The sequence below is a fragment of the Catharus ustulatus genome, chromosome 12, assembly GCF_009819885.2.
Source record: "Catharus ustulatus isolate bCatUst1 chromosome 12, bCatUst1.pri.v2, whole genome shotgun sequence".
Lineage (NCBI taxonomy): Eukaryota > Metazoa > Chordata > Aves > Passeriformes > Turdidae > Catharus > Catharus ustulatus.
The window spans coordinates 14,128,954-14,142,689 of NC_046232.1; the positions used below are offsets into that span (position 1 = coordinate 14,128,954).

Consider the following 13,736-nt stretch of genomic DNA (forward strand, 5'->3'; position numbering starts at 1 on the left):
GCCAGGCCTGATGGTTTTCATGCTTTCTTTGATGCTATTCACATTTCATATCTGCACATAGAGAAAGATAAAATGTACACTGTTGTTGGAGTCTCCCACTGCTTTTCCTTTATATCATAAATTCTGCTGTAACTCAGAAGAGAGCTCAAAGCTCTGTTGCCTAATGTGAGCTGCATGGATAGCAGAGTTATGTTTGGCCAGCTTGTTGCCCTTAATTTGCTATTTTTATTTAACCCATTTTTGCCAGGCGTTAGCAAACGTAGCATCCCGTTGCTTTTCTCATCCGTTCCCACAGCAATTTATATTGCTGTTTCAGAAGCAGTTTCCATCCCTGGGTTTCCAAACTGGTCTGCACCCCTCCTGCTGTGGCAGATAGGGATGCCCTGAGGAGCAGTGCATAGTTTTCTGCGTCATTCCCTCGCCTCCCTGTGTCACAATCCCTGCTGCTCCTCTCAGGTGAGGTGGAGCAGCCTCACGTCTCCAAAGCCTGAGAAGCATGCTCTGTTTGAATAGTGGCAGTTTTACCAGAAGGCATACAGGGAAGGAAAGGTGAAAATGTCTTTTTTTTCCTCCTTAGTTTTGCTCTCTCAGTGGAGGAAGTGTGTTCCTGGCAGGGTAGTGCTGTCCATAGACTGGATTGGTGTGGGCATGGGGCAGTGTCCAAAACCCATTAGCCAGGATGTTGGGAAACACAAGACAGCTCTGGAGGACTAAGTGGATGGCCAGGGTTGAGGACAAAAACTGATTGCATGGTTTGGTTGCCTTCAATTTTCTTGTCCTTTCATTGCCACATCCATCCAGCCTGCTTAGAGAAATGTCCCATCTGCTCCCTCCATCTCAAGCTGTTAGAGCTGCACAGCAAATCTGAGCTCATTCCTCCTTCCCTGTTCTCCAACACTCTCCATACATTTATTCCACTACCATACAATGGCTATTAGTAGAGAGAGTATTATGTTTTAATTTAAAAAGTGATATCACTAGAACTGGGAGAAGCACAGTTTAGTATGTCAGACCCTTCCCAATTTTGTAGGTCTTTGGAGATGTTTTTGATTTCAATCTACAGGGTGGGGATTTTTACCTCCTTACTATTTTCAGGCTTGCATGATGGAGTTTCCCTACAAATCTACAACCAATGTCAAAGATACTATTTTTACTCCCATTTTCCAGCTGGCACTGACAAACGTGAAACTCCGCAAAAGTTATTGTTTTTTATAATTTCCCCAACTCCTTCTAGGATGTTGAACCCTTCTATTTCTCCTTTTTTTTTCCTTTTGACAAGAAAGAAAGAAAGGAAAAAAATTAAAGCAGAACCCCCACATTTTTTGAGACATTTCCAAGCCAGTTTTTCAGAAGCTAATAGCTGTGATGGTAGATGACATTTGTCATAGCAGCATCCAAACTCTGAACCTGTTGAGATTCACCCGTTTTAACCCTGGACATCTCCGTGAGCATCATCCATCCCACATCTGTCAGTGAAGACATAAACCTAGCAAGAGCCTTGTTGGTTTCTGCTCCATACAAGAGAACGGGGTTAAAGGTAGCAGTACAATAGGGGAAACAGCAGTGAGGAAGAGACAGAAAACCAGTCAGGAGAGAAGCCTGTTGTTTTTCAGATTCTTTGGGGACTTTTATAAATCAGGATGCCAAAAAGGACCGGTGCTGCCTGGCTCTCCCAAGCCAGTGGGATGTGTGTTCAGCCCTTCATCTCCAGGAATGTGGGCTGTCCTGCCACGCTCCTCGTCGTCCCTGGCAGCCCCTGCATGGCAGTGCTGGGGTGACCCCACTGCAGCCCCCTTCTGCAAAGACCCTGCTGCCACTGGAGATCCCTGCAGCTGGGATTCACAGCACAGCTCTGATGACACAGAGCAACGCCCCTGGAGTCCCCAGCCTTAAGTCTTGCTGATCTTTCACATGTCCCTTCGCTGTGTGTCCCCAGTGGGTTTTTAGGTCTGTTGGATGTGGCCTGGCAGAAGTGAAATTGTTTTAATTTAGCAGAGCTAAGAAATGCAAAGAAAATAAAGCAGACAGGAGTTCTCCTTGGAGATACTTGGTATTGTTGAGGATAGACTTTCCCAGCTATCCTTTGGCGGCCATAAAATATATTTATATTATGAAAAACAAAACACGATAAATAGTGACGTCCAGGGATGCAGTGTTTATTTGTGTCCCAGTGACTCTGATCACTTTAAACTGTGAGAGTCGAGCTGGGCTCTTTCTCACTCTCGTTTCATTTACTAATGGTATTTCAACGCTTGGAATTTGCCTATGAATCTTGTTTATGACACATGAACCAGAGCTGAGCCTGGCTTACTCTCCCATGTGGATCGGCCCTTAAGGGCCACTGAGAATAACATAGTTTCCCCCAAACAAGTTTAAACAGTTCCAAACCAACCAAACAGCTTTTGTCTGCATCCTCAGGTCCATCAAACATGTGTTTGATGTGCAGATGGAGTAAGATAGTGCAGTGGAGAAGTATAAATAGATATAAGAGACAAAATAGAAAGAAGGAATAGGAAAAGATAAATCTTCTGGCTGGTGTAGTTTTGGTGTGAGAAAATTTCCTAGCCTGTTTGAAAGTACTCTTTCTATTGAGATCAATTCTTAATGGCATCCAAGCTGCTCCATGCTGCTCTAGTGATGCCAGACTTCAGTTAACTTAGCTGATTTTTTCAGGATCCTATGACTGTGTGAGGCGCAGGAGTATTTCCTAAATCTCAGAGCAATTATGTAGACAAGCCATCCCAGTAATTTCTTGGAAAAACCCTTTAGACCCTTGAGAAATAGGTATAGATGAGAGCAATCCCCAATATCCTGCCATGCATGTCTTGGTCATGGCAAATTTCCCTGGCTGGGGCATCCCAAGGCAGGTACATTCTGAAGACATGTTTGATACAGCCCTTTAAAACATTATATTTGCCCTGTAAATTTGTTGGATGTAAGGAAGGAACTTGCCTATGATCTCTGCTCCCCTTGTTTTTCTTTCTCATCTGGCTGGTGTTTCTGGCAGATCCTAAAGCTTCAAATCACTTTTAGAGGGGTGAGGTTGTGTGAGGCGAAGATGCCTCCAGCATGCAGAATTTAGTGTAGATGGGACAGCTGGGAGCAAGAAAGGTCTGTGGGGTTATGAGAGCCAGGTCTCCCCAGCCTTGCAATGGTACTTTTTGGCTTCAGGAATGTTATGCCAGATTAGATAAATAGAGAGAAAAGTAGGCACAGGAAGGAGTCTCCCTATTCCTCACTGTCTGCCTAGGGAAAAGATGGACTAGGTAGGAATTTGGACTTAGTGGGAACCTCTGACAAAGAGTTGTCCCCAGTTGTCTGTCCAGACCTCTTGCATGCCCCTTGTCCTCAGAGCACTTGTGCCTGCACGCTCCACATGAAATGATTGCCTGTTCTTTATGGAAAGACAGGGTGAGGTAGCCCTGCCTGGAGAGGACATTTTGGCTTTAATTTAATGGCAGCCGTTTGCTAGTTATTCATTTGGTTCTTTTTTATATAATCACATGTGTGTCGATATCTCTCTCTTTTTTTCTAGTTTTGCTCTTTTTTGTTTTTTCGTTTACTTTATTTTGCTTTTTTCTTTTTTCTGTTTTTTTTCCCCCTTTAGGTTTCAGAGAAATTATGTTGAATCCAATAAGCCTCCCTGGACATTCCAAACCTCTTAACCAAGGCATTTATGTTGAGGATGTCAGTGTTTATTTCAGCAAAGGACGTCATGGCTTTTAAAAACTCCTTAAAAGTCCCTGTTCTGATGTCAAGTTTATAGGCTGTGCCCTCAAAATGGTGGGAAGCAGTAAGCGTGGTCTGTATGGATTGAGGTCTCCTCCTAATAGGACTCTACAGCCCTGCCTGTACACACGTTAAAGCCAACTGAAACTGTGGTTTTCTGTCACCAGATAACAGGGTTGTTCTTTTCCTCCAATGGTCGCTGTGTTCGTTAAATATTCCTGCAAGGCACAACAGCAGCAATGAGAGCAAATAAAGAGAATTAAAACCCAATTGAAAGGAGTCATCCTAATAACACAGTAAATAATTGTACTTTTGCTTTAAAATAAAACACAAAACAAAACAAAAAAAAAACCAACACCAAACAACCAAGCCAACCAAACTGACATCTTTAGTCATGTCCTCCCTGCTTGGAGTTTTCCTTGTAAGCTTGTGTCTTCGCAACACCCAGTGAATGCTGCCATCACCTCTTACGTGGCACCGCCATGGGAGGTCTCCCAGAGCGAGCCGAGGCGGGGAGCCTGGAAGAAACTAAAGCAGAATGAAGACTTTTGGTAAGAACAAAGGCAGCCCTGCTCCTAGTTCTTGCACAGAAAATAATGTTGGAAGGAATGAGGATGGAAAGAAAAAAAAAAATCTTACGTCTCTGACAGGAAGAGTGTGGTTATCTTTGAAGTGCACATATTCTAGGAGGCTTCTTTTGTTTGTCTGTCTGTCTGTGTGTGTTAGAGCGGCTCGTTGGATCTGACTATATCGTTGTCGTTCTCTGGTCTCTCCCTGCTGCTTAAACGATGAGCTTTATCTGAGGAGTTGCCTGGAACTTCCCGCATGGATGGAGAATCCATAGCGCAGGAGGGTCTGTGTCCTTGCCAGGACTAGAGCAGTAAGCAAAGTGGAAAAGCATATCAGACGCACGTAGGTCCCATTGCTGGGCCTTTTCCAGCCCCCCTTAGCTCTCCCCTGTATTCCCACCTCACTAGAGATTGATTGTAACCCAGTCGCGTACCCAGAACCATCAGCTCGAGGCTGGCTGACTAAAGGAGAGGAAAAAAAAATTAAAAATTCAGTTGCTTCTTCTCTGGCAAAAACAGGAGTATTGATCCTGTTCTGGCCAATATTTGTATTCTCTCCCCCTCTCCTATCCCACTTTTGTCTTACTTCATCCAAAGCCTCTCAGATGGAAAAGTAAACCCTTTCATCCTGTCCTCAAGAGAAGCCAGCTGCCCTCGTGGCAACTTGCATGGCTTTCCTTGGACTCTCTGGATGTCATGTCTATGGGAAAGACAGATTTGCTCACACATATCAATGATAACCTATAAGCAAAGCAGATTTTCTCTAGAGGACACAAAATATTCCAAAAGCTTCAGGTGTGGCCAGATCCTTTTGAGAGGAGTATTGGACCAGGAGCTTGCTCACCAGCCACTCAGCTTTGCTTGCCTTCTTGGTGGCCCGAGATGACCTTATCACATCAGGGGTGTCTCTAAATCACCAGCCCTCAAGGGTCACTGCCACTGGAAAGAGTCACGGTCCCTCTCCACCAGAACTGGGCAGAAGCCTCAGATTGGATGTTCTGCTTCATCCTGCCTTTACAGGTGACCTGCATGAACCACCCTGGAGATTGCCAGGAGGTTTTATTATCAGCTGTCCCTTAGTGATATTGCTGGGAATATTCCATTCTCTCGCTTCTCCTGGTTCGTTTGCATAAAAAGGTAAAGTGCAATAGAAGAGTACTGGAGAGATGGTGGCAGAGTGCTTTAAGTTACGGACATGCCTTAGGGGGCACCTGGTTAGTGTGAGGAGACCTGGCTCAGGTTGGATGGCTTCAGAAACCATGACCAAATCTCCCAACAACGTTTCCTGCCCGCATCGGAGCTGGAAATGCCAGAGGTGCACTGCCAGAGAGGACCTGCGGCCGTGTGCCACGGACACCTCAATTCTGCAGATTCACAGAGTGAGGAGGAGCTGCGCCGAGCGTGTGAATCACTGGGTGCTTGTCTGAACTGAACTTCCCCATCTCCTGGAAGTCGCCCACCTGACCTGGGGATGTCTTGTCCGTCCGAACTGTCTCCTCTCCCTAGCACTGTTCAGGGGACTCTGCTCTCAACTGTGTGTATCAGTCGTAGAGATGCATCTGTGGGCCTGGACCAGAAGCCTATATCCAAACACCCTAGCAGAGGAAGGGTTGAATTTTGCAGCTCAGGTCCATCTCTGCTTAGAAGAAATCCTCCGGACCGTACAACATAATTAAAAGCAGTTCTCCCCACTGTGATCGATGTCTCAATTTGTTTAACACCAGTTAAAGTCTCTGGTTCCTCACTGCAGAAAACAAAAGCCAGTCGTGGCTGTTTGCGATTGGTGGCTTTAAGTAGCAAGTCTAAGGATGTTTCTTTTTTAAATTTTATTTTATTTTTAATTATTGTAAATCATTACCTCATTTTCTGTCAATGAGATTTCTCCATCTTTGAGCATTCTTATCTTGCCATAACTATCATCCTGTGCTAATGGGAAATGGGACGGTCCCTTTTCACAGAGACTATAGGGGTGTTCAATGTCTAGTTTCTTAATAAACACTTTATTTTCTAACGAAACAGCTGCACCAGGCCTCTTCTTTGAAGACAAAATAAATAAATGTTCAGAATGACATGTCCTATAGTCTACTTCTTCATGAGATGGTCCATGTGTGGGGAATTTGGTTTGTTTTCTTCTTTGGCGGGTGCGGAGGGTGGTATTTACAGTTGTGATGGGAACAGTGCTCAGGTGAAGCTCTTGTTTCTGTCACTCTCTCCAGGCATAAAGATATTTTCTTGCCTGAGAGCTTAGCTGCTAATGGTCTCAGTTGACAACCAGTTGGTTTCTGTAGCATAAAATGGTCATATTCTCAGGGACAAGCTGGTACTGCAGCAGATTGTGTCAGGATTTGCTGAGACAAGTTCCTATAGTTAGTGGAAAAAGTTTTATTAGAAACCTTATCTCTCAGGGAGCTTGACAGTAAAAGATTGTTCTGGCTGCAGTGCTTTTGTTCAGGATATGCTGTTGCTCTGGGTCTCAGTGCTTGGCTGTGCAAATTGACCAAAACCAGAAAAATTGGCTGTTGGCTGTTGGATTGTTGTCCCCTCCTCAGGAACAATTAGCCTCATGTTGAGCTCTCAAAGGTGTGTTTGCTGTAGAGGCAGTGGGGTACAGGTGAGCACTGTACTCAGGTTCCTCCTTAGAAATTCATGTCTGGGTGGTTGGATGCTCCAGGAGGAGAGAGGAACCATTCTGCAGTGTGTGGGACTTGGCATGAGGGTGTGTCTTAGTAGCTGTGTCTTAGAATTGTTAACAGGAGATGTCACTGATGTAACTAAAAGCTGCTGTGCCAACCTGCAGGTGACAGTGGGCATGAGGACGGGGGTGTGTTTGAGCACATATTGGTGGATGGTGCTGGAACCCTCTTACAAAACCTGGTGAGAGTTTTGATGAGCAAATTAAAAACATGTTTTCCAGCATCCTTCTGTTCCTATAACTGCCTGGCATGACTTTCAAGCAAATGTCTCAAAATGATGCTGTGAGTGAATTTCTGCATGACCTTCCCTTGTAATGAGTGTGTCTCTAGGAGTGATGAGTGCTGTGGTTCACAGGATTAGGTGATGGCTGAGACCTTAACCTTTCCAGGAATGTCTGCAGTGCCCAAGACAAATGTTTGTCTCCTAACATAACCTTACACAAGGGATGAGCAGCTGAGCTGCATTGGATTCCATCCCTGTTTCTTTTTGCTTTCTGAGGTGTGGGAAACAAACATGGGGTTTGGAAGCTCTGTCTTTTCTTCTCCACTACTGCAGGGTCTGTTATCAGATTTCACAGCCCAGAAACATGGCAAACAGTGGCTGAGTAACCAATTATTCAGGTTGCTGCTATGGTCAGCTTTGATTCACTTGGTTTTGTGTTTCAGACAACTGACTCCTTACATATGAGTTCCCACAATATTTTTGATGCTGTCAGTTCAAAAGGAGCTGGTTTAACTATGGGCTCTGACAGGCATCACGGAGGGGTTGGGCACTTGTTTCCTTTTGTTTTTCCTTCTTGGTTGTCTCTGTTGTCTGATGAACACATGTGGAGGCTCCTTGCTCTTTGTGCCAGCTGGACCATGAGTTGATAATGCTGTGCTGCTCTCTCTCCCCACTCTGGCTTCAAATGACTCTCCAAATAAAGAGTTATTACTGAAGGAGCTTGGGATGCTGGTTTGGTAGGGCGAGGGCAGAGGACCTCTAGCAGGAATGATCAGCTCCTCCTGAACACCACAACCTTGCCTCCTCAGGTCTTGTAGAGTGTGGAGCCTGTGTGTGAATAAGCAGAGAAACAAAGTTTTGGCTCATTGTACTTTGACTTCAAAAGGAAGGAGTCATGTTTCTTTCAGCTCCTGCTTGTAGGGAGCACGATGGGCACAGTGTGTTTCTGGCACTGTAGCTCTCTCCAGGGTGGAATCATTGTGTGGGACCTTGAGCTCAGACTTGCTGCAGGGCAGTGTCTGCTGTGAGGGATGCTGCAGGTCATGATTGGGGTATATTGAGTTTCCACAGCTGCTTATCCACATTGCACTGAGTCCTGATGTTCTTTGCTGCTCTTTTGTTTATTTAGATGTGCATTTGAGGAGTGATGCCTTCTCTCCCAAGAGGCTTGAGCTTGTTTTGAAGGTGGTGGTTTGGTGTTTCTTTCTACCATCAGGTCTTTGTCCTTTCCCTCTATCTGTGTCCTGCTGTCCAGGGAATTCCTGGGAGCTGTGGGGAGCCAGAGGAAGCTGCTCCTGCTGACTCAGCAAACTGCAGCAGTGCGTCACTGCTCTGCTCTGATTTGTACCCAGAACAAGCTGCAGATCCTCAGGGTTAAGCCTGGCATTAGCAGAGGATAAAGAGGCCTAGACACAGTAGTAAAGCTAAAAACCACGGGTTTGGAGGAGCAGCAGCAAGAGAGCACACAAGAAATCAATGCTGAGTGATTTCATTTTTTTTTTCTTTAACATTTGGAAGCGCTTCTGGTGCTGTTTGTGCAGTGAGTCAAAGAGTCCATATTAACCATGCATTTACCAGTGCCTGCAGAGCCTGAGCAGCTGGAAGAAAATTTAACAAACTGTGGGGAAGTGCATACAGCTGCTTTGAAAGTGTGGGTGTAGTTTGGTAGGGGACCTGCCCACTCACAGCTGGAAAAGGTGCTTTACCTGCTGAAGCAACGATTAAACTTCTGCTGTTGTGGTGCATTTTGCTTTACCTTTATCTTTTGTGGTTTTTCCAGTGTTGTCCCACTACTTTCCTTAAGACAGGCAGGTTTCTTTGGTGGTGCCAGCATGTGGTCTGATGCCACAGAGCTAGAATAAATCCCAACCCACACACCAGTAAATAACTGCAGGAGGATTCCTTCGCAAAGAGATGATGATAGTTTCTCCAGCAGTAAAGCAGAGTGCCACTGCAAGACAGCTACATTTGAATTTTGATATTATTTTGGATTTGTGAGCGTAACTGCTGACTAATCAGCAGGAATACATTTTGGTTGTTCCATACAAAGTGGAGGGATTTGTTCTAAGCGCTGGTTAAATGATTTGCTCTGCTGTTAGTGACTCATTTGTGATCTGTGCCTGATTCCTGCAGAGAAGTTGACTTTCTCTAAGCGTTTGTTTATTATTTCAGAGTATTTGGCCTTTTTTTCTCCAAGATTTTGCTTCAAATATTCATGTTGTGTGATGGGTGTTGGTTTTGTTCTTGGGTTGGGTGAGTGAATGTTTCAGGCAGGTTGTCAAAAATGTAAGAAGCAGAGATGCCCTTCAATCATCTGTTATCTGGGGTTGTCTCTAACCCCGTGTTTCTTTTTCATATGTTGGGATTCGTACCATCCCAACAGGTCTTTCTGCAGGCAAGAAAAACTGTCATTGCCTGGGCCTTTGGAACACTTAAGAGGTTGTTTTCAGAGCAAGTAGCTCTCCTGGCTCCAGTCTGAATTCTGGGAGCAGCCTGTGTCTGACCTGTGTGTGGGCTCCCATCCTCTGATGGCAGAGCAGGCACTGCTGGAGGTCAGGCTCATTCATGAGGAGTCAGGGAGAGCCAGACTGGAGCTGCATTAGCTCGGTAAACTGCCAGCATGTCTGAATAAACTGATTTTGGCCAGGTCATCATTATCTTAAGTGAGTCAGAGATGTGTCCAGACTGTTTATTAAGATAATTGAGAGAGGGAGGGAGGGATTCTTGCAGTCCATGGATTAGGCTGGTGAGGTGGTGGAGTATATTGCAACATCTGATGCAAGAGAGAAGGAGCTCCTGGTCTTGCAAGCTGATGTAGCCAAGGCCAGGTCCTGCCAGGATTCAATCCCTGGTGCCACTGTCAGGCTTGTACAGTGACATCATGCTGCTGAACATTTCAAACATCACTGATGTGAGCTCAGCTTGCCAGGCTGAAGTCATACCCCTGCTCAGGTTTCCTCATGAGACCTTGTTGCCTGGCAATTTTGGAGATATTCTGGATCAGCAGAGCATTTTGGGTTTGCTCTATCAGTGTCAGGCAATACGTGGGGATGATAGGAGCCGTTGTGCATGGTCACTTCTTCCTTGATAACGCCTGCTCCAGCCCCCTGTATGCTTCTGGAGGTGGCTGCAGGTTTGCTTTGTGCTTCCTGACACGTTTGTTTGTTGGGTGGTCCCAGAGGGTTTGGAAGTTTAAGTGTTTAAGCTACAGTCACATGCTCAGCACTGCTGGAACAACTCCAGAGGTCCCCCAAAGCCACATCTCACCATGCCCAGGTGCTGCAGGAGACTGAGAAGGGCCTCACTTAAAGACAGGTAAGTGTCATTTTTCTCCTTCTAGGGAGCTGTTGTGTGTAATGTGCTGCATTCAGACCTCCAGCAGGAATTATTTTGATGGATCTGCTCTAAATGCATCGATGCTAACTGACTGCATTAGACAGTATCAGTGGGAAACTGTCAGTCCTGCTCAGGAAAAGGCAGGGGCTGTTCTGGCTGGAAATGCTGCAGGTCTGGCACTGTGGGAGTGGAAAAGCAGAAGAGCCAAGTGCTGCTGGAGCCCGGGGTTAACGCCCACGGCTGCTCCTGTCTGACCAGCCGAGGATGCAGCCGGAATGCCAGCAGGTATGGCAGGGCTGGGGGAGGTGTTTGGCAGAGCTGCTGACTCCTTTGCAGAACCTGAGAGCACAGAACTGCAAGGGTGGCTGCTTGATAAGAGTGCCAGCCTCTCATTTTCATTAGCAATCAGCAAAAAAAGGCTGTGATGTTCCTTAAGTCTCCTTCCCAGGGCCAGCAGTGCATCCAACACAGAGAGAACACCTTTTTTGCAGCCATATGACATGCTTGCCACTCAATCCCAACAGAAGATCTTGTAGTTATGGCTTCACAAGAAGGTAACAGAATCCCTGAGGTGTATCTTGGATGAAAGTATCATCCTGTGACTAGCCTGAGCTCAGTTTCATCCTGTTAACCTCACAGTGGACTCTTGGGAGTTGGGTAACATTCTCTGTAGGTCCTTAAGCTTCTGGCATGGCAGTAATATGTGAAGCATCTCATGTTTTGCCAAATTTCCTTCTCTAGATTCAGTAGTGCTGGCATGAACATCAAAAAAAAAAAAAAAAAAAAAAAAAAGGGCAGAATGATATGAATAGCAGTCTCACAATCCTTAGAAAACAAAGACTCCTGAGCATAACAGATGTTGTCATGTACACCCAAATAGGTAAGGATTGACAATGTCCCTTCTAAGGAAGACCTCTAAGACTCAAAGAGCAAGGAAATGTGGTGATCATGAGCTGTAGACACAGCACAGATGAAACCTGTCTCTTTGATCTGAAAGGGCCACTGAAATCAAAGGCTGCACAGGAATCTATTTGGGTTGTACCTTGAAGGGCTGGCTCTAGCCTTTGGTGCATGTCTGTGCCCTTAGTCTGTGATGCTCAGCCTGCCATCCAGCTGGGCTCTTGGTGTGGACACAAGCCACTGAGGAGTCCAGCCCTCCCTCTCTGAAACCTCTCCATCTCATTTCCCTGTGCTCCCTTCTGAGTAAGAACAGGTCCCCACTGGTTGGAGCTTTCTCCAGATCTCACCCAGCCCTATGCTTAGGTTCCTCAACAAGAAACCAGAGGATGGGCATCTCTCCAGCTGGAAAGGAAATGCCTTTGGCACGACATCCAAAGTTGTGTCCAAAGTTGTGTCCTTGTCTGGAGAAGTAAGGAGATGCTTGCTGATCATGATGCAGAGGGGTGTGTGTTTGTGCCTGTATGTGTAGTAGGAATCAAATACTCATGATGGAAAGGTGGTGCTGGATTTCCAAGGGAAGAAACACATTCATTAAGTGTGATCCACAGCCCAGGGCAGAGGACTGGAGGACGGGGTGGTAAAGCCTTGAAGGGATTGGGCTGTGGCATGCAGGTAAGTTTTTGCTGCAGCTTTGCCTTCTGCAGTTCTGTATAAATGATTTAAGTGCCCCACAGTCCACTGATGGTGTTCATGCACTGGGACTGCCAGGGATGGATGAGAATAGACTGAACTGCGTGTGATTCCAGACAGCAGCTCTGGAGACCCTCAGCAGCACATCTCTGCCATAGAGACTGAGCTGGGGTCTCTCACAGAGCTCAGCTGCAAGCTCAGAACAGCTGCTTGGGTTTGGGAAGAAGTGGGGAGCCACAAGGGTCCTTTCCCAAGGGATAGCTGAGCCCAAGTGCAGGCAGCACACATGCTGCTCTGTGCTCCCTTAAAAACCATGAAAAAAAAAAAGACTCTTTGTTCTAGGAGATATAGATTATATATATTTTAAGGCTCCATGAATCATTCATAGCCCAAAGATAAAACTGAGCATCAGAGCCAAGGAAAGGCTGAGGCTGGGAGGCGAAGCAAGGAGCCTTCCATTATGTATTGCACTCAAACTTGACCTGGCAGTACCTCCTTGAAATCTTGCCTTTGCTTTGGGAAGCCCTCTTTTTCTTCTAAAATCTGAACTCCTCACCTAGTTTCAGTGGATAATTGTTGGAAGAGCATAATCATCAGCTTCCCTTGTTGTACAGCTTGATGGCTGGCTTTTGAAGAGCTAAAGTGAATGTCCTAGTGAGCATGTGAGAGCACAGTGGGGCTGTCAGGAAAAGCAAGGACTTGTGGCTTGGAAAGAGAATGAGAGTCCTAGGGATGCTCTGGGATCAAGCAGGGTTTAAGGATTAACACTTAGCCTGGCAAACCATGTCAGGTAGGGATTATTGAATGGTTTGGGAAGAGAGGCTGGATGTTTTCTGACTGAGCCAAGCACTTCCAGGCTCAGTGTGGCACAAGCCAGATGTGAATAAGGGCTGCTGCTCACTTGTGGTCACTTGGTGGTCAGCATGAAATGAGTTTGTGGGTGTGAGCCTCATGCCTGGCAGGCAGATGTCCTTAGCTCAGAAAGTGTCTCTGGTTTCTTGGATGGAAGCAAATGCTGATGATTAAATCCAGAGTGTGGCTGTATGGCAGTGATTTGTGTGTCCTGACCTCTTGGCTAAAAGAAATAGCCAACACAACCTGTCTGGATAGCAGCAGAACTCACAGCCAAAATAGTGGAAAGGGAGGAAGAAGGACTGGTTGTTTGGTTTATTTTCTTTGTGCTTTGCTGTTGTTTGTTTGATTCTGTAATCTAAGAGAAGGGCTGGAAGTTGAGCTTTCACATTTTAAAATCATGGTTTTCTTTCCTGTATCAGTTGTATTACAGTAAAAATTCATGTTCTGCTTGTCCTGATTAAATGGCAAAATGTTGTACCACAGCAGCAGGAAACTCTCATGTTGCTTTGCTATTTCCTTTTTAATTACTGTCACCAATTCATTGGCAAGAGTAATCTTATTGCTCAGGGCTGGAGACACCTTCCCTTTCCACTGCTATACTGCCCCAGGGATTGTATAATGCACTTTTGGCAATAAGGTGAAATAAAGAGAGCTTCATTTATTTGCTGCCCTTCATTTGTGCCAGCACCAGAGCTTATGAGGCCACAGTGTAGCCTGGGTATCTGGTATTGTCCAAGTTAA

At 45.7% G+C, this 13,736-nt stretch overlaps 1 protein-coding gene across 3 annotated transcripts in view; it reads left to right on the forward strand.

Moving 5' to 3' along the window:
• Positions 1 to 13,736, forward strand: part of NTRK3 (neurotrophic receptor tyrosine kinase 3) — a 216,594-nt gene that overhangs the window by 132,789 nt on the left and 70,069 nt on the right. Inside the window, exon 13 of one of the 3 annotated variants that reach the window (XM_033070944.1) lies at positions 3,608 to 6,314. The exons of the other annotated variants lie outside the window; for them this stretch is intronic. Coding sequence (XP_032926835.1) covers positions 3,608 to 3,726 — 119 coding nt within the window. The 3' untranslated portion in view covers positions 3,727 to 6,314. Of the gene's footprint in view, positions 1 to 3,607; positions 6,315 to 13,736 lie in introns of those variants that run through there. 3 annotated transcript variants of the gene reach the window in all.